Source organism: Musa acuminata, chromosome BXJ3-9 (assembly GCF_036884655.1).
Source record: "Musa acuminata AAA Group cultivar baxijiao chromosome BXJ3-9, Cavendish_Baxijiao_AAA, whole genome shotgun sequence".
In the NCBI taxonomy this organism is placed as follows: domain Eukaryota; kingdom Viridiplantae; phylum Streptophyta; class Magnoliopsida; order Zingiberales; family Musaceae; genus Musa; species Musa acuminata.
This window is the reverse complement of record NC_088357.1, coordinates 39,571,448-39,592,176: the sequence shown is the minus strand read 5'-3', so window position 1 is coordinate 39,592,176 and position 20,729 is coordinate 39,571,448. Positions and strand designations below refer to the sequence as shown.

General features: G+C 37.3%; 3 protein-coding genes across 5 annotated transcripts; 1 reads left to right on the top strand and 2 right to left on the bottom strand.

Moving 5' to 3' along the window:
• Positions 1-6,520: 6,520 nt before the first annotated feature.
• On the bottom strand, positions 6,521-7,362 carry LOC103998541 (chemocyanin). The gene is made up of 2 exons (XM_009420034.3): positions 7,056-7,362; positions 6,521-6,971 (listed from the first exon to the last, which is right to left on the bottom strand). Exons 1-2 carry the CDS (start codon positions 7,252-7,254, stop codon positions 6,616-6,618), a joined length of 555 nt encoding a protein of 184 aa, XP_009418309.2. The 5' UTR covers positions 7,255-7,362; the 3' UTR covers positions 6,521-6,615.
• Positions 7,363-8,097: 735 nt separating this feature from the next.
• On the bottom strand, positions 8,098-12,937 carry LOC135586005 (uncharacterized). 3 transcript variants are annotated; one of them, XM_065166827.1, is made up of 9 exons: positions 12,835-12,937; positions 12,362-12,484; positions 11,622-11,701; positions 11,358-11,444; positions 11,141-11,215; positions 9,186-9,247; positions 9,045-9,104; positions 8,741-8,926; positions 8,098-8,555 (listed from the first exon to the last, which is right to left on the bottom strand). In XM_065166827.1, the coding sequence occupies exons 2-9, from the start codon at positions 12,482-12,484 to the stop codon at positions 8,467-8,469; spliced, it is 762 nt and encodes a 253-aa protein (XP_065022899.1). In that variant the 5' UTR covers positions 12,835-12,937; the 3' UTR covers positions 8,098-8,466. The 3 variants fall into 3 exon arrangements, with proteins under 3 accessions (XP_065022899.1, XP_065022897.1, XP_065022898.1); XM_065166825.1 differs by lacking the exon at positions 11,622-11,701 and having other exon boundaries at positions 9,033-9,104; positions 11,358-11,446; XM_065166826.1 differs by lacking the exon at positions 11,622-11,701 and having other exon boundaries at positions 11,358-11,446.
• A 648-nt stretch (positions 12,938-13,585) lies between these two features.
• LOC103998539 (uncharacterized) lies at positions 13,586-18,590 on the top strand. Its single transcript, XM_009420030.2, has 6 exons — positions 13,586-13,900; positions 14,255-14,327; positions 15,215-15,308; positions 17,586-17,702; positions 17,787-17,853; positions 17,937-18,590. Exons 1-6 carry the CDS (start codon positions 13,868-13,870, stop codon positions 18,306-18,308), a joined length of 756 nt encoding a protein of 251 aa, XP_009418305.2. The 5' UTR covers positions 13,586-13,867; the 3' UTR covers positions 18,309-18,590.
• Positions 18,591-20,729: the final 2,139 nt, after the last annotated feature.

The window sequence follows — 20,729 nt, the reverse complement described above, 5'->3', positions numbered from 1 at the left end:
TTTCTATAATTTGGTCTCCTAATATGACATGTCACACATATACATATTTAATATATATCTACATCGCATGCAAATATATATATACATATCTAGTATGTGTATAAGCAATCACATCAGATGATCATGGACCACAACCTAATATGATTAGGCCCGAGCCAGTAGGCCTAATCACTCACATCAAGATCTATGTGTGCAATGGTGCATCTCCATGCCCTGTGATCGTCCATCTCGTCCTCGTCGGTTCCGTCGACATCTTGATGCATCTCCATGCATCACGATCGTCCATCTCGTGGGTCCCGCTATCGCATCCACGCTCCCGCTACGCCTCCTCATGTGATTACAACTTAATCATAGGCACGCAGGCCCGATAATAAACGAGAAATATAATGGAGGTTCGCAGACCTCAATAATAATAATCACAAGTACACACATTACACGGTCCATGATCATCCGTCCACACATCATACATCACATGTATAAATAATCATCATCATGTAGGACTACTAGATAATAATAAAAATAATAATCAACTAAACCTTTTAATTAATTAATATTTTTCTGAAATCAGGGACATGTAGGGAATTTCTCAATTCCTAAGGGTATTTTTGTAATTTGGACAAAAGACAGAAACTGGAATTTCTCAAATTTCGAGGGGCAAAACTGTCTTTTGCCCAGAAAACCCTAATACCCTTTCCCCTTTTCGCTACTGCCGCCGCCGCCACCCTGCCGGCGGCGGCCTGTGCGGCGGGGCGAGGGCACTGCCCTCGCTTGCAGGCGGCACGCCCGCTGGCGGCGATGCTGCTGCGGGTGGGTGCCCCCTTCGGGCGCCGCTGCCTCCGCAGACGGTGCTGTATCGCCGGGCGGCCGCCCCTGTGGGGGGTTTCGCCCGCGGGAGTAGCGGCGGCAGGCGCCGCTGCCCTGCGGCGCCTCTGCCCGTGGGCTGCCAGCCCCGCCAGCAGCAAGCCTGCTGCAAGCAGACCACCGGCCGGTTGCTGCAGGCACAGCGCTTGCGCATGCGCCGGTGCTGTTCTGCTTGGCTGCGGCTGCAGGCATGCAGATCGAGGGCAGCAACTGTTGCTGCCCTTCCTTGCTTTTGCGTCAACGATTTTGACGTCAATATTCTTCCTACAACACACGCAGTTCAAAACCAATCATTCGCACGAACAACCTGGCTCTGATACCATTGTTGGGAAATCATGGGGGGCGACATCATATGCGCAACGGAAGAATAAGAAAACAAAAATCCCCGATTCCCAAAAAGATGTTCGTCGTCGTGTGAAGATTGGTGCGCAAAAATTCGCAAAACACAAAACTGCGTATAGAGATTGTGTTACCTAGGGAGATCGTATATCCCTGTTTCCTTGTAGATCCTTAGGAGAGGGTGAAGGAGGTCAAGCGTCCTCCTCTCTAGCGGTGATCCACACAGCAGGGTTGCGACGACGCTCCTCAAAACTCCAGGCCTACTCTGAGGTGGAGAGGGAGAGGAGAATAGGAAGGGCAAGCAAAGACTCTAGCCTATGAGGCTGTGAATCCCTCCTATTTATAGAGATCCCGTGTCAAACCCTAATGGGTCCTTCCCTAGTGGGTATTGGATCTGCAACCAATAAGACAAGGGCTCCGTCGGATATCTCATATCCGAACCTCTACTCATCGCAATGCCTACCATATGTGTGTGACCCTCTAGGCCCAATATCGAGCTGACCGTGAGTCATACCTGTCAGAACTCCTTCTAACTCAGTGAATTATTATCTCTGTAATAATTCACTCGACTCATCGACTACGGACGTACTAGGCCACTACGCCGTAGTCCCCAAACGATACAGGGGAATCCAATCCATTGGACATGTCTGTCCTCAGTTACCATGTACCTATAGTCCCTCATCCATCTAATATCCCAGAGACCGTATATCGAGCATGGTGCTGTCAGACCCATACGGTTTCTACTCAAGTCTCGCTCTAATCGGATTCTCCCGGAGAACTCTTTCTCTCTCAACCCGAATGACCCTAGCTAGGGATTTGTTTGAGCAAGAACACATGGGATATTCCTCTCATGACGCCGAGAGTGGATGATCCTCTGTCGACACTCAATAGCTCTCGTAAGGTCGACTACCACTCCCAATGACCAGTTGTACTAGATCTGGGACAGCCAAACCTATAAGTCTGGTATCAAAGAGTGGAGCACTCATACAGGACATCCTTGGTGTCTCAAGTCTAAGGACCAGATACACCACTAGGACTACGGAATCGCTGTCTGACAATAAGGCATCATCAACCATCCAGCATTCCTTAAGCGGATCAATCAGTGAACTCATTCTCCAATGAGCACCTGTACTGTATCCCTAGTGTCCCTACACGAGCAGCTATGAGACCAGCTGCATCCATCATATGGACGGGTATACAGCACACCAGTCTATCCGGTTATCACGATGTCCCTCTCAAGTAACCTATGACCGGGATTATTTAGGATATGTGTTTAAAGGTGAATCGATCTCATTATCGTGATCTCATCACGATCCGATTCCCATTGCACAAATCCAAGGACATCACAATATATATATGCATTTATGCAATAGTTATAAAGTGATATACGCCAAAATATAATAAGCAAAAAGATTCTGTATCAAGTCACACGTGCCATCACTCACGTGATTGGCTTGCTGGGCATCTATGACTAGCATATACTTCTATCTTGATCTACTCCCACTATTTTCTCGCGAAACACAAAACTCCCTCAAGTATATGAATTGGAGGCCCCTGATGGATCTCTAGTGAGGATTGAGATCTAATCGGCATCTTAACATAACCTTAAGGGACTCGACTAATTACACTAAGTTAGTAAAGGTAAGCAACTCTTGCCAATCATAACTCTTTGTGATTTCTGTCCTATTCAACCTCCAAACCACTATGGCCTTGAGGGACTCGACCAATCATGATGTTCAGTTAAGTCATCACCATTATTATAAAATGAGTCTGATTCGATGATATACCCTTAAGAGACTCAACCAAGCATAAAATATCCTCAGGTCACTAGTGACATTTCTATGTCGTAAGCAAGATAATGAATCGTGATATATGTGAGCCTTGACCAACTCAACTTATGTCAGGAATCGGTTCCTACCTATAATGGTAAAAGGCCATGTGGGTCAATCTAATTGTCTCACGTTTATTGACTTAATATTATCAAGAGATGAGATTTTAATTTGGTCTCCTATGATATGTCACACACATATATATTTAATATATATCTACATTGCATACAAATATATATACATATATATAGTATATGTATTAGTAATCATACATTACATAAGCAATCATACAAGATGATCATGGACCATAGCCTAATGTGATCAAGCCCGTGCTAGTGGGCCCAATCACTCATATCAAGATCTATGTGTGTAGCGACGTATTTCAATTCCCTATGATTGTCTATCTCATCATTGTCGGTTCCATCGGTATCTCGATACTTCCCCATGTATCACGATCATCCGTCTTGACCTCGTGGGTCTCGTTATCACCTCCATGCTCCCGTTGTGCCTCCTCATGTAATTACAATATAATCATAAGCACGCAGACCCGATAATAAACAAGAAAAAAATAGAGACTCGTAAACCTTAATAATAATAATAATGATGATTACATAATATCACACGGTCCATGATCATTTATCTACATCATATATCACATGTATATATTATAATATAGAACTAATAGATAAATAATAATAGTTAATTAAACTTTTTAATTAATTAATATTTTTTTAAAATTTGAGATATGTGGGAAATTTTATAAATTATGAAGGATATTTAGATAATTTATATAGAAAGGACATAACTCGAAATTTCTAAAATTCTAAGAGGCAAAACTATCATTTGCCCATAAAAACCCTAATCCCTTCTCGGTTGTTGCGTTGTGGCCACCGCCACCCTAATGGCGGCCATTGCGGAGGCGGGGGCGTTGCCTCTACCCGCAAGCGGCGTTGCCCCTGCGGGCGATTTTGCTCGTGAGCGCAACGCCCACAGGTGGTATTGTCCCCACGGGCATCGCCACCCTTAAAGGCCACCTATGACTAGCAATATGCACTACACATGACTATACATGCATCACACCAGGCTGAATCAACCCTGGTCCATGGACTGGTTATATGCATCGCACATAACTACCCGGACTCAACTAGATTAGCCTACGGGCTAGGGCTTGACCCGCGGGTTGAGCCTAGCCTACAGGCTGGGCCTGATTTGTTGACTAGGCCTAGCAAGTGGGCTATAACTTAACCTATGGATTGGGCGTGGGTTGTTTTAACCATATTCATATCCAATTTAATCAATATTAAATTATAACAACATATATTCATTAAGAATAATATCTTAAAACATAACAACAAATTAAAAAATAAAATTGAAAGATAAACTTGAAATGACATTCATAATTCAAAAAGAATTAAAATTCCTACTTTCAATATGATAATTAATTTCAACATGATCTAATCAAATAATAAAAATTTAAATCTTAAAAGTGATCAAAATTTTTCAGATAATATATTGTAATCTAACAATAAAAATTTTAATATTTAAAGGATTAAGAAATATTTTTAAACTACTCATAGTAAATTTTAATCCAAATAAGATTAAAATGACAATACGAGAAAATAACATTGTTAATCTAAATATGAAAAATCATATATCATGTATTCAATACATAAAATATGTATAATTTTAATATGTTTAAATCTAAAATAAAAATATTTAAAGAGGATTAAAGAATCCCTTAAAAACTTTAGATAATATATCTTAATCCAACAATAAATATTTTTAAACTATAAAAATTTTAAAATTTAAGGAATTAAAGTAAAAATAAAATAAAATTTTTTATTTTCAAAAAAGGTAATGAAAGTACCTCTCCTTTAACATAACTCTTCGTTCCTTTTGTTCTTGGGCTTGACTAGACTAGGAACAAAGGAGAGACATCTCCTCTTAAATAGGAAGAGATGAAACTCCGTTAAAGAAAGTTTTTATTAATTCTTATATTTATTTAATATGAATTTTTTTATTTAATATACTAGTAAATATAATATCATATTTAGAATATTTAATAGTCATTTCCTAATTCACAATGATATATATATATATATATATATATATATATATATATATATATATATATATATATATATATATATATATATATATATATATATATATATATATATATATATATATATATATATATATATAGTGTCACCAAAATACTTTAGAAAAGACCAACATTCCAAGATATAGCATTCCTTGCATGCAACATAAAACTCTTTAAAGAGCGACTCATGAAGTGTCCCAAAACAAGTGAGTTCACAAACAACGCCTTGGCAAGAAACATGATCCGTTCAATGTTCGACTGAGAAGATAAAGAGACGGTAGAATCCAACATAGAGGGAGACACCAGTAGGTATGGAAAGTGAGTCCAAAACATAGAGGGAGACACCAGTAGGTAAGCTCCTTCCATTCCGCACATATGTTAGGATGGTGTACACTTAACATTTCATAAATAACAAAGTGCTTGTGTGAATGGCATGTAGTCCCTATTATGTAGCATATGACTGACTTCGTTATTGATAGACACTGTAAACTATTCACTGTAAATTATTTATTGCATAAAATGACACAATATATCAAAAGCTTATCTCTTTTAAGTCTAAACCGCCCATCCAACCAACATAATTAAGCTCAAGTTAATAATAAACTAACATAATTCTCCTTTCATGTCACATTTACGATTAAATTATGATAATATATGTTCGATCAGGTTGAGTTTCGTTTATATCACACTTTGCGTCAGGACAACAAAAATAAGTTGACCAAGCAAAAACCTGATAGAACATCAAGTCCATGATATAATAATAATTTCTCAAAAATTTATACATTTTGGGTTTGAGACGTGCACGAACCCAAAATTCCTTTAAGCATGAAAAGAATTCCATAAAATAAAATAAACTGATTATGATATAGTATTTTTTTTCGGATATTATTGAAAACACTCATAATATAAAAATATTATTATAATCAGATTGGTTCATCCAATATATCATCATCGTTCCATCGGAAAGTAATGGAAAACAAACAGAGAAAAGGAGAGATAGGTGGTTGGCTATCAAATCATGATATTTCAATTCGCCCATTTATTTAATGAAAGGTAACAACACCTACCATATTCATTACTCAGCTCTCTCCTCCAAACTTCTATTCCATCCCTATCATTCTCTTTCATTATTTTTCTAATATTACAGTTTTATAATTTATATTTTAAATATAACATATAGCCAATTGGCATACGTTTCGTCAACGACTCGAGACTTAGTCGAGTCAATATCCATCCGTTCCTGTTTTGTTAACTATGCACCAAAGGCGGCCAATCGAGAATGTTAGGTACGCAGATCAAGAAAAAAACCAAAAAAGAACAACTGATCTCTTATGATTGGAATTTGGAATTTAAGATTAATTATTTAGATTTAAATGGAGAAAACATATGAATATTACTAACAATATTAATTAATAATCAAACTTAACACAACAGTTAAATTGGAAAATTAGAATAACAAATGTCCAACACAAACCCACCATTTCAAAAGCAGTTCAACCAAGTCAACAGGCATAACGACAGGCACAACATCCATGCTTTCCACCACCACCCCATGCGCCCTCCGGCCGCCCCGTTGCCCTGCTCCGGCGGCGACGGTGCAGCGGAGGTGGCACCGCCTCCGTCTGAGCTCGACTTCGCCACGCTAACGGCGAGCCTCATTCCGGCCTGGCAGTGGCCGTTGATGGTGCATATGAACCAGTAGCTCGTGGCCTCGCCCAGCGTCACGCGGTCGTCGCCGCTGTCGTACGTCCTTGTCACGCCGGTGCTCGAGTCACATGAACGGTACGTCTCCTCCGTCACCTGGTACACGTTGTGCTGCACCTGCACGTACTTGAACACTGCGTGCGTCGGAACACATCGATCAGTAAACGAGAAATCCGAAGCGGCTGCTTGCAGGAGATGATCGACTCTCATGACGTTACCTAACACGTCGCCGACGGTGAAGTTGTACTTATTGGACCAGAGGAGGTAGTTGATGCCGGTGTCCCATCCGTCGGCGTCGCCAACCGTGTACTCCGCAGCTTCTAAGTGGTGGCGAGCTACGAGACACAAGAAGAAGAAGAAGAAGAAGAAGGAGGAGGTAGCAGTAAGCCTGGAAGTTAACACGAGATGGGATGCCATGGCTTGCAATGCAATGAATGGAGATGTCTTGGTCTGTGCTTATAAATATGATGAAGTTTATGGCGTGATGATAGACGAAGGGCAACTCCACAAGACACGTCCATATGACCTCTTCCAAGCAAAGAGCTTTCAGTCGTGATGGTCAGAATGGGTGTGCTCTTCTCCTCTTCTTCGCATTACTTCAACCATTGAAATGCTTATATTCTCCAGGATAAAGATTGTTTGACTTCAACACTACTAATTTTTTTGAGCTGCTGACATCTCCTCATTAATCATCTAAAACTTAGATCGGATGATTGATAAGATTAAAAACATGGTAGCTTCTCTCCAAAGAAGAGTTCCCTGAACTGCCTTTATTTAGTGCAAGTTGGCTGTGGTTGGTGTGCTAAGACCAGGTCTCCATTTTGTTGGAGTTTTGACAGGCCATGGAGGCCACCCATGTTTTCTGCATTTATCTTTTACTTTCATTAATTGAGAATGTGGGAAGGATTTATTGGAAGCTTCATTTGTGGGAAAGACTTTGGAACTGATCCTTTGCCATGGACTTTAGTTCCAATTACAGTATCATGTTTAAAACAATTTGATAGCAGGCACTGCGATTAAATTAATTCTTGGCAGATCTCTCAAGCATGTGTGTGCAGGTTGTGATTTATATTAGCGTAATATACTTTCACTAAGAAGAAGATCATGAAATTGAATTTTAAGGAATAATGATCTGTACACATTCTACGCAAAATACAAGATAATTAGGCCCTCATTTTTCTCAGATCAAGAACTGGTGCAGCCACAAATCCAAAATGGGGAAAGATGAGGAACATTGTATGCGAAGTTCATGCAACAATCTGAAAAATATTAATCTTAGAGATGTTACTATAATAAAAAGATGTCATTACAAGATAGCACTAAACCAATGCTAAAATGGGCAACTCATTAATAAGAAATTATGGCATGGCTAAGTATTTATCATGCTACCTTTACAAAAGAAACTAAATAAAAGAATGTACTGCTCTATTGATTAGACCTACTATTAGTCTTCTCAAAGAAAAAAAACTAATGGCTGCCTAGAACTCTTGGGATCATAGTGATTCATTGTGATGCTATATCATGACACAGGAATGGCTAATCCAGCGTTAGGAAACAAATGATGAACTCATCAGAGCAGGCATCCATCCAGACACAAAAGCAGAAATCATGCAGATGATATCAATCTGATTAAGCACCAACAGCACCAGCATGGATCAGTCCGTTCAGTTGAGAATTTCGACCCCATCCTCGGGTTTGGCCCCTACCACGACCACGACCTGAAATTAGACATCCTCAACAATGTTCAGACGTAGACCCACTTGATCATGAAAAACCTACTGAACTGATGCAAAAGGATTAAGATGGATCCATTAGGAACTTTCCAAACACAGCCCATGTTTCATTAGGATGGTCTTCACGAATTTGACTGTTAACCAATCTTATAAGCCTGAGAGAAACTTACCTCTGCCCCGAACAGGAATAGAACCCTCATTGTCATTGCCATTGGTTTCCTGCTGAAAATCAGGCTGGCCACCATAACCACCTTTGCCACGGAAACCTCGGCCTCTGCCACGGAAATAGCCGCCTCTACCGTATCCACGTCCCTTGTTGTCCCAGCTTCCATCACCATAATCCGCCGTATCATCTCCTGAACATATAACACAAGGGAACCCATGAGAATTACATATTACAGAATGGGCACAACAAAATATACAGAACATAGATATAATTGCTGAATAAAAAATCTTCCTGACCATCATAATTACCATAAGCCCTTCCCCTGCCACGGCCACCGTGGCCTCTACCTCGACTCACGGGTGAGCCCTCTGCGTTTGTAAATAAGTTGTCAGAGAAAATTGCATGAAAATTATCTAAATAAATATTGTAGAGTGAAGTTTACAAAATACCTCCTCCATAGCCGAATTCACCCAAGGGTTTAACCTCATCTTTGGGCAATGGAGGTTGAAACCTAGGGAAAGAAATAATGGCTAGTCAATATGAAGTCTAAAACTAAAGGAAATCTAAAGGAAAGTTATTATGATAAGGGAAATCTAGAAAGGAAAATATCTTAAATCATTTCCTCTCTTGAGCCTCTAATGCACTTATGATTCATAATATGAAAATAAGATTAGTCATCCCATCCAGGTTATTTTATTTACTCCCAAAGTGGATCTTGAATGGATCTTACTGAATAAATGGAGGAAGGAATTACAAGGCATGCAATAAATTGGAAGATGACAATTGCTGGTTAGATGGTAAAATAATGTTTCCTTCAACTCCTAGTTTCTCCAAGAAAGTTCTTGGAAAGCCACAAATCAGGCAATCGGTAAAAGACAAGTTTTTAAATATAGAAAAAGTAGGAATAATATAAATGAAGCTAATTTTGACAGACTTGTTCAACACATCTCCATTAAAGTGCAGAGATGCTTTGATGACAAAAGCTGGATGCTAATTCATAAAGCCTAACCAGCATAAGCTTCAACCTAGTAGCCATGTTAATAGACTTCATACTCAAATGTCATACATAGACATATCAATACTGAGAGGTCATTTAGTACATTGACATATCAATACTGAGCGGTCAGCCTACACAAAGTTTGAAAGAAACTTGAATACAATAAAAACAAGTCATGAGTTCCCAACTAATTGGGGTTGACTACATGGATCAGTTTCTGTCAATTGAGTCCTGTATAAGGTAATATCCTTAGTTAAATCAAAATCATTTAAATCTTTATTTATAGTCACTAATAAAATCCTTTTGAGTCTCCCTCTATTTCACACACCAGTATTAATAATTATCTCACATCATCTAACAACATCTATAGATCTCCTTAGAGCGTGCCTATACCATCCGAATGATTCAACCTCATTTTATTTGCAATTGAAGGCATGTCTAATTGTTCATGAAAGAAAATAGTTCTTTTTCTTTCTTCCTTAGACAGACAACACATTCATCTCAACATTTTTATCTTAGTGATACAAACATTTTTTGGACACATTACTTATCAACCATCCAACACTCAGAGTCAAAGCTAGAAGTAAGAACCTCTATTCACAATTTAGAAAGGGCCATATTTATAGCTTTAAATACATTTTTAAGAGAGTAGGAGTCGAAGCTCACTATCTCTTTTTGTTACAAGAGACACATTTTGCAAAACAAAACAGGATGGATGCCCCCAAATCAAAAAACAAGTTTAAGATCAATACTAGCGGAACATGGAAATAAAAGAAGTCTAGTGGCAAATATAAGCAAGAAATAATTTGATTTTGAAACTTCTGAAAATTAAAGCAAACAACTAACTAATGCACTTCCAAGTTACCTCCCACTATGACTAGGTTACTCTTATACCAGTTTTCTTGCCTCAATATATTTTGGTTGGTGTACAACTTAACTGTTTAATAAAGGATTTCAACTCAAAAGCACAGGCACACAAGCCCAAAATAATGACTTGCTGACCAAACATGTGGAGCAAATACCAAAAAAAAAAGAGATATTTGCATGACTTACAATAATAAAATACTTTCACTTGTAATGAAGTTATATCTATTCCAATAATAGTGCCAGAGTAACAAATGAACATCCAAGAAACACAACAAGTGTAACAACAAACTTTGTAGCAAACCTACATAATTTGAGACTCAAGGCCATAGAGCAAAGAGAAGAAAATATTAATTAACAGATATCACACAACTGTTTAACTCCAAAAGACGCTCCCGCCGTGGGAGAAGAGAAAAACTTGTAATGACTTGTATGTGGTGCTAATGTGTAAGTCAAGGAGAAAAGTATAAATTGTTTATTATTATATCTTCAAATTTCAGCACATATGCTCCAAAAGAATAAGGAGATGCCTGTTGAACTAACCCAACAGCAGATGTATCCAGCTCTTTCTTTGACAAAGTTATACTGATCACAGAGACATGTCTAGTTGTCTCAAGCCTGCAAATAATAACAGTAAGATATAAAAAACGAAAATTTTCAATGTTTAAACATGGAAAAATACATCTAACTTTGCAAGTTATGGACATGCCAACATCCATGAAAACTTTGATGTTTTGACATTAAAAGTAAGTCTTCTTACAGAAGTAAGCCTTCCTCTAATGGTTCCCGTGTATCAGTTATGTCAGCAGATCCAATAGCTGTATTTTGATGTAGATCAACTATCCTTCTCTGTGTCATCATTATAATGAAACAAAAAAGTGGGAGTTTCAAACACTTATTCTCATTTAATTGGGAAAAAGAATAAGCATAATTGAATTTACCAGAAAACCAATAAGATTCTTGTGTATAACACAATTAATCCTTGAGAGCTAGAGAATAAAGCAGATCACCGAAAGCTAATAACTTGATCAGTTCCACAATCATAATAGTCTTGTTGATAGCTCTACCCATTGCCTTCAAGATGATTTCATTTGAATCTTTTTCCTTTGGAAGTGAACACAAAAATATTTTAGAAATACTATAAACAGCCAACCTGAGAAGCTTTACTTGATACTAATGCATATAAGACAAAACATGCTGAGCTGATCTAACTACTATTATTTGCAATTTTGAAGTCCACTTAAGCCAATTCATCATTGTTGCCACCAGGAAAATTTGTGAAAGTAAATTTAGTCAGTTAAGCATAAGCATTAAACATATTGGTTCTTTCTGAAAACATAACCTACATGCCATTGAAAAATAAATTAGATGAGCTGACATTTTAATTTTCAAGAGATATAACTACTAATGTTGCTTTTCTCTTGTATAAATCTAGATGGACAACATGAAACGGTTGCAGACCACTGAATATTGCAACAATGACCAGGATATACACAAGGAGAAAAATAACTTAGACAACTAATTTACAGGCACTGGGCCTTTAGAAAGGACATTTATATTGTAGGTCGTTACAGTAACCACCATTCAAGCTTAAATGTTAGTAGAGTATATTTCATAATCTTGCTTCCGCACAATATCATCAGTAGAGCTTCTTAATCTCCCATAAAATAGTATTATGATCAAAAGAACAATAAACGGCAAACCTGAAACAAAACTACAAGACTCAAAAAAAGTATCTTTTTTTTTCTTTCAGATGGCGCATACCTGAAGCATGCTGGTGGCATACGTGATGTAGTTGCGCATCCTCCCCTGAGACGTGATACGGATCTCATTTTCGTTAATCGGGGTCTCCTCCCTTGGTTTCTCCACCCTCTGGTACCGATCCATCTTCCCATCCACCAAAAATCATAAAAATTAAAATTTTGAGCGATAAAACTACACAAACCGATAAAAACCTCAGACCACTCATCATAAATCCAACACAAGAAAGAAAAGGAAACACCAACACCTACGTTCAAACGGGAAAAAGAAAATTCCCGCTACAGCATATAGAACCAACAACTCCAAAATAAAAACCGAACGAAATCACAGAAATGGAAACCAAGAAATCATTTTGAGAAGATAGGACCCATAAAGAGCTGGACTGCCAGGGAGAGCAGCCAGGACCGAATCAAGCAACGGAGACAACAGAACACAAAGAAAGAACAAGATTAAGTGGGTTCCCTCCACTCCCCTACCTCGGTCCCGCCGCCTCTCGTCGCCCCCTACGGCTTGTATACTTCCTTTCCGCCCTGGAGAAGGTTTAGCCGCCGACCGCTTCTTCTTATATACTGCAACTGGCGAGGGAGCGGGCGAACTGGTCTTCTTCCGGCTTAGGGTCGAATTAGCCGGATGATGGCCCCTGATGGAGTAGTTAATTACCATCAAGTCCAATAAAGCCATCACCGTAGAATTATCAAGATGTACGGAGATCAAGAGCCGTATACATTAATGTGTCTTTGGAGTCTCCGTATACCCTTTTATTAATCCCTATCCCTATCCCTTGGATTTGTCCTAATCTACCACTTCGTACAAGAGACGTATTTGTACTAGAAATACTAGTCCGTGACAGGTAAGAGTAGATAAAAGGAAAAACGAGTTAAATTTGCAAATATATATCCAAAATAATTAATTATAATTTGATTAATAAGTGAACTTATTGTATACTTATAATTTTCCAACAGTATACTTATTGTTTTTATAAGTAATTATGTCCAATTTGACATAATTAATTTTCGATTTCAGTAGAATCAAAAGGTCGGACGAGATCGAAACATTAATTCATATTCAGAAAGTCATAATAAATAAAATCAAAGTTAAAGGACTGAATTGTAAATTGTCAACATCACAACCTAATCCAACGGCAGAACCGTTATCACCACACGGTTGGATGTGGCCACGTGTCCATTATCTGGCCTAGTTATTCTGACTAAAAAAGAAAAGAAAGAAAAAAAACCCTAAATTGGAAGAAATTTAAAGAAGGGGAAAGGGTCGGCGACGGTGCTCCGATTCTCGTTCGAGCCCGATCCGAGACTCGCGTTCTGCTGAATTCGAGAGTGAGAAGTGGAAGAAGGCGATCGGTCGATGGATTGATAGATCACGATCGAAGGCCACGGCATTTACCGGCGACCGGTCTTGCTTTCGCGTTGATTTCCCCTTTCTAATCCTTGCCCGATCTCCAGGGCGGTCTAGATCTATACTTTAAGCAGGAAACAGAGTAGGATTTAGGATATGAGGAAGAAGCTCGGCACAAGATTCCCTGCGGTAATTTTCCCTTGTTTGATCATTCCCCTTCTTTTTTGCCTCGTATGAAACTGCGTTTTGCTGGTACCGCGGAGGTTCTTTGATGGAGATGTCGTTTGATTTGTAAACTGGCCGTTCTGCTTTGGAATCTCCAGTTTGCTTAATGGCTTGTTTGATTGATGAAATCCTAAACTCCAATCTCGTTGATTCGTTCTTCTGCTGCTTTCATTATGCTCTTTTTATCCCTTAACCACGGTCAAATTGCAGACACGACCTAATTTCTGATCGAGAGCCTTGTGCTACTGGTAAAATCGGTGCTTTATCATTGGGCATTGATGTGGAACTGATGGATTTTGTTTGATTTTGCTCTAACAGTCACGAATAAAGAAGATAATGCAAGCGGATGAAGATGTTGGCAAAATCGCGTTGGCTGTGCCTATTCTTGTTTGTAAGTTTTTGTGCAATTCCATATTCTATAATTTGTCATGCCCTAGGATATTTTTCTGTATCTGACTAAGCAAAGTATCTCATCCCATTTAATATATAAAAGTTACGAACTTGCATAGCTTCCTTTACTTGCTGATTGTTCTTTTTATTCCTTCATTAAAGTTATGTTTTGCTTCGACATCGCAAAGATAGTCTATTTGTTTTGTGATGATTATTCTTCTTAGCTAGAATTTAGCGGAATTTTTCCTCTACAATCTGCATATATCAGCTTGATTCGGCCTTTACTGAATAGTATTGAAGGAAACAAGTACTTGGAACAATGCTTAATCTAGTGAAGTTGCAATTTAATTCGTGGTCTAAATTCATGATCAGCTTAGGGAAAGGAATGACAAATTTTCATTACTTCTTAAGGCTTAATTTTGTAGGAAGTCTTGTCTTGCTGAAGAATTAAAGTATTACTCTCTATTTAACAGTTCTTTTAGTGCGTGTAGTTTTAGATTACAGTGTATTGGATTGGAGATTTTTCAAAGGAAGTCAGTGTTTGTTCCATGAGGAACTACTTGAATGAGTGGTTTTTTGCGAGAATTCTAGGGAATCTCGTAATTTCTGTATTGTTATTCCTCAGGAATACATGTAGGCCTTCGATTCATCTGTAATGGTGTGTCATTTGTTATGCTCCCATGGCTAATGTTACTTTCTTTTTTGTGTGCAAGTTGGTGAAATAATAATTTACTTTTCAGAGCCAAAATGCCTATCATGAAAGCATAGATAGAACTTATCCAATACTTTGGTTTCTTATTTTCAAAAGATTTTAGTTTTTCTCTTTTGTTTGTGATAATAGTAGCCATTTATTAGTAGCTGATCTATTCTTTGTTGACTGGCTGGCAGCAAAAGCTTTGGAATTGTTTTTGCAAGATCTTTGTGACAGGACATACGAAATTACTCTCCAAAGAGGAGCCAAGACATTGAATTCTTTACACTTGTAAGAAAATTCATAATTACCTTTTTTTTTCTTTTAGTGAACTTGCAGCAGTGTAAATTCAGCAGAATTGTGATTATTGCTGTATATCTAAGGTTCAAGTATTGAGTTGTTTGAAATATGATCATTGTTTTGATTAAATGATATATTTGACAAGGGCATCGAGAGGATTTTAATTTTAGTACTTAAATTTACTTCATTTTGTACTGTTTGGTTGCATTCTCGTCTGATCACTAATGTTAGATATATGAATATGCCTGAATCACATTTCAGTGTGTGTGCTTTATCTTGTTTAACATTTTATTGTGCAAGGATCAAGATTTGTTATACACATTTTCCTGTATGCTGCCACGTGCTTTCTGCCAACTGAAGTTCTGCCACAACTTAATTATGTCGACAGAAACCCTATTAGTCTAGAATTTGCATTACAGAATTCCTGAATTTGGCACAGTAATCAGCAGCAACCCTCTTGCTTGAATAAGCTTAAGTTGTGGTTTGTAGAATAACCACTGTGAGGTTCTTCTGCTTCTAATTTCATTATTGAGAAATTTGCACAACTTTAAAGGAGTTATGGCAATGGCAGGTGATCATGACATTTTCAGTCTTCTGTCTTGCCTTCTTTTATGTTGTTCATAGTAGAGCCGATTTTTGATGTGATAGATCTTGGACAATGATGATGAAGTTTTGAGGTTTGTAAAAGTTTAGGTCTGCAGAAATCTTTCACTACTGTTTAGTGAATCAGTTTTTCTTTACTTCAGCAAAGTAAATTCCTGAGTTATTGTTGCTTCCATTCTCAGGTTTTGCTCTTCTCTGTGCTACCATTTGCATGTACCTTATAAACTTTTTAGTCAAAGGATTTGTTGGAGGCTAGTAAATGGTAACTAATGATCTGAACTCGGTTTGGCTAAAAGGGTAGCTTAATACTCAAGGCTCCTGCCAATATGGGATTTAAGAATGGTCAACATATGGAGCTTTATCTGCATATGGAAAGCAATTTTCATGACTTGAATCTTGATCACTTAGTTGCAATGAACTAACTTTAACATGGTGCCAAGGCTCGCGATTTCTAAATCAAGATTAATCAGCTTCTGTTGTTGAAACCAAAATGACAGTTGCCAATTCTCTGATATTACATCTGCTAGGAATAATGACATTGTAAACAGTACAAGTGCAGTGGGAGTGTATTGATTGACTAGGTTAGCAAAAAGAGTCTGTTCAAGAATAGAACAAATAAGCATGCTTGTAGAAGTGGATCGCAGTTAATGGGTAGCCATCAGGTGCTTTACAGTAAGTGGTAGGTTTGATTGCCTGGTAGTGATTTCATAGTGTTTGTGTGAGACCGACAACTGTAATGGCAGTGCATGGAGGTTGGAAGCTTACATTTATTGGTACATTGTGTTTCTGGAATTAACATGAACTCATCTAGTAGTTGTCATAGTTTCTGCTTTTAGACCAAATGAGATTCGTCTCTACTTAGCTTTTAGCATACTTGCTGTTTCCACCTTGCATCAGAGATGTGTTTAATCAGGCTCTCAGTTGGAAGCTTTTTGGGGGGATAGGATCTGAATTTTGAGGATTTGACACCATAAAGTTTGATCTAACTCTTTGGCGAACCTGGAAACTTTGATATTTTCAGAAGTTAAAGAGTAGTCCTTCAACCAGTCTCGAGTGATCTTATGAAGTTGTTGCATGTGAAATTCAATACATAACTATTCCAGTTAGCTGACGAAATTTTGACTATCTTTTGTTAGCTGAGAACATTATGTGAGAAGTAAGGTTGGAAATCGATTCAATATGTGTTATAAAATGGAAGTCCAAAGACAGTTATGTTTAGAAGCAGCAGTGATAAATAGATGGAGAAGATTTATATGGTCAACCTTAGATTTTTATACATCATTCAGGTGTGGTCAATTGCACAACAAAAAGAGAGATATGCCCAAATATGAGCTGACCTTGACTAGGATTTATTTCTGCATTCATTCATTTGCTATGTTGCCTTTTTATGTGGGTTGTAACTTAAATTTGCTGTTAACATATTCCTGAACTAGTCCTATTCTTTTTGCAAATTTTTATAACATATTTCACTTATTACATTTGAAATGATATATCTTATGTTGGAAAAATTATCTTATATATTATGTTCAAAAAATTTATCTTACATCTTATGTTTGAAAATTTATTTCATATATTATGTTAAGAAAATTAAACAAGTTTGTGCCTGATTGGACCAGTGAAAGTCACTAGTAATAGTTTATCATTGTCTTCTCCTGAGCTCTCCAGAAAACAATGTGTGAGGACTTATAGTGCTTATGATTTCTTAACTGGTGTTGTCAACAAGGTACCAAACCTTGGTGGCATGGAACCTTGTGAAGATGAAAAAGGAATTTGCCGTAGAAGGTAATTTGTCGATCATGTCCATTTTCTACCTTTTGTACTATTCTTATCGATGATAAAGCACTGATTAATACAGAAAATGCTCAGGAAGACACTACCACATGGTGATGAAGTTGAGAGCAATGAGAATTGCCAGTTGAGGTCCTCCAAGATGGTAGTATAATAGTATTTGCTTGATGTTTCTGCAAAGTCATAGTTCTGTTCCTTTCTCTGATAGCTGAGTATACTTTACAACAGGCTATGACGAATACTAGTGTTAGCCCTAGAGGACGCGGAAGGGGTAGAGGAAGAGGTAGAGGACGGCCACCTACAAGGGCAAGAGATGTAGGACATGTGAAATTTGAGGATGACAGTAGCATGTTTGGTGATCATGACGAAATCCCTTTGGGGCAGCCTGAAGGAACGAAGGAAAACAGTCATCAGAGTGCTCTTCCTTCCTCAACTCCAGTCATGAATGGATCTGCAACTTCAGCTGTGGAGACAAAGCAAGAACAATGTTCAGCTTGGCCTCTCCCTGGTGGCGTGGACAACATCAGCATAGAACCATCAAGACTTGTACAATTAACCATGCAGATAGATGAGGATGAGGATTATGACAATGAAGATTAAAGAATATAATTCCCAGCTACTACTAACAAAGCCACCTGATTCTGTAAATAATTTTACTTTCTTGACATCTAGCCCTTTTTTTACAACCAGTGCTCTTGTGACAGGAAAGTGTTTTGTGGTTCTTGTTTCGGTTGTTGGATCTACTGCTGCATGTTTCGTAGCGGCATTTGTCAGGCCAAGAGTTCAATGACTGCCCTGTAACGGGTTTTCACTGTTCAACAGTTGTTGTTATTGTATAGTTCCTAAACATTTCCAGTTAAATTGTCAGGGAGAATACGGGTACATGGCTGAGCACGATCAGATCAATACTCTTTCCTAGCTACTTCGAGCAATGGATAATTTTGTGACCGAGGACTAAAGAGGCCTGAAGATGGAAAATCAATTCATGTAAATCCTTCAGTTTTGTTTCTAATATATGCAAGTAGTTGGTTTACAAAAGGCTATGAAGTTTTGAGGCCTGTATGTTGTACCATTTCATGTCATGCAACTTTGATTTGGTGTTGAAATTAGACCCCTATCAATTTTCCATTCAACTACTTGAGAAAGTGGATGCTTAAAAGGTTTTCCTTGGTATTTAATTTGACAAATTGGATCATCTAAAATTGCCAGAGTAATATGGAATCTTCTGATTCACTCCATGGATAAGAACAGTTCTGATGGTGTGCTCTTCTTGTTCCCAGTCTTCTTGAGTTTTATGAGTGTCTTGAAAGATATAGCACCATTCCAGTTTCTATGGTTTTGTGAAACACATCAACTCCTGCTCAAATTTATTTATGGTAAAACAATTCCAATGATGCAAAAAACCAAATTGAAGATGTCAACATGGTTTCCTTGTATATCTAAACTGTTGAACACTGTTTGACCTGTAAAATAAAGAATAAAAAAGCATGATAGTAAACAGATAGAAAAGAGAACCCTTTTTATCTAATGCACAGAAAATAAGTGATGCAAAGAAGCCTTGACACAAGTAATTAGTTTTGGATCCCACAGATGAAATACTCATCTAATATATCAGTATGCAATATTCTGTGCTTACAGTTCCATAATTGAAGAAAGAAAAGTTTTATTTCATTTAAATTCATATTTAAATTCTTTGTTCCATCACTAGATTTAAACTTTTGCTAGCGATCAAAAAGGTCGATCCTCTTAAAGTAATCATACTTTTTTTTTTCTATAATAAAACCTTAGAGTCTTATTAATATCCTTCCTCTGGCCTCATGGTCCAACCATACAAAACTTAAAAAACTATAATACTCTTATAGCTATGCTTCGAATTCAGATGCTACGAACATTTTTCATGGATTTGTGGCATTAGTCCTTGACAAATCTTGCTTTTTGTTGTTGATTTTAGGCTTGAACAGGATTCTCCTAGATTAACAATCTTGCAGATGTCTGTCTAATCCATTAACTTCTCAACTGTTGAACCATTTCCTTTTAATATTCAATAGATGAACTGAATCACTCTTAAGAAGTGTCAATGCCTGATGAGTGGTTTTCATGTTTGTTGATCCCAATGTATCTTTCTCGTCGAGGACCACAACAGCATTAAAGCTTCCAACAACGATTTGGTCCAACTAAATTCCATTCTCTTCAGGTAACCTATCACATCCATGATTTCTAATTCATTACCAGAAAAATCTAATTTTCCAGTCCTAAGATTTCTATATTCAGACTTGCTGCTGCCATAATACTCACCCACTTAAAAAAATAGTTACCTACTTTCTTTAGGTGCATATATATATATATATATATATATATATATATATATATATATATATATATATATATATATATATATATATATATATATATATATATATATATATATATATATATATATATATATATATATATATATATATATATATATATATATGATAAAATTATCATTCTTGCTGATAATAATCTTCCTACACTCAGAAATGCAATATTCACATAAAAAATTCTTATTGTAAATCATAATATCAACACCGGTGTTTAGAATCATAACAGTCAAAAGGTAGGGATGATTTGTGATCTTCTAAATCAAACTTCAGATAGAATCATAACAATCGACTCCGGTGTTTAGAAAGGAATTATTAGAAACCATCCTCTTGAAGGCTAGAAGTTGGAAGTACCCATCAAAAGTGATTGCCATTAACAAACAGTTCAACTATATGAGGCCTCAGAACATATAAACTAAACTGTAATTTCTTGAACAGAAACACAATTGTTCCAGAAATTACAGTTATATAAATACATATACACACATTAGAGTACACTTTAATGAATGAAAGAACAAAATTTGTTCTCCTCTCTCTCTCTTCCTTACTTCAAAGATGATATATATATATATATATATAACTTTCAACTTTTTTGTTCAATTTTTGGATCAAGTGTTTTGGTTCCCAGCATCATAAATTCATGCAGCCATCAGAGTAA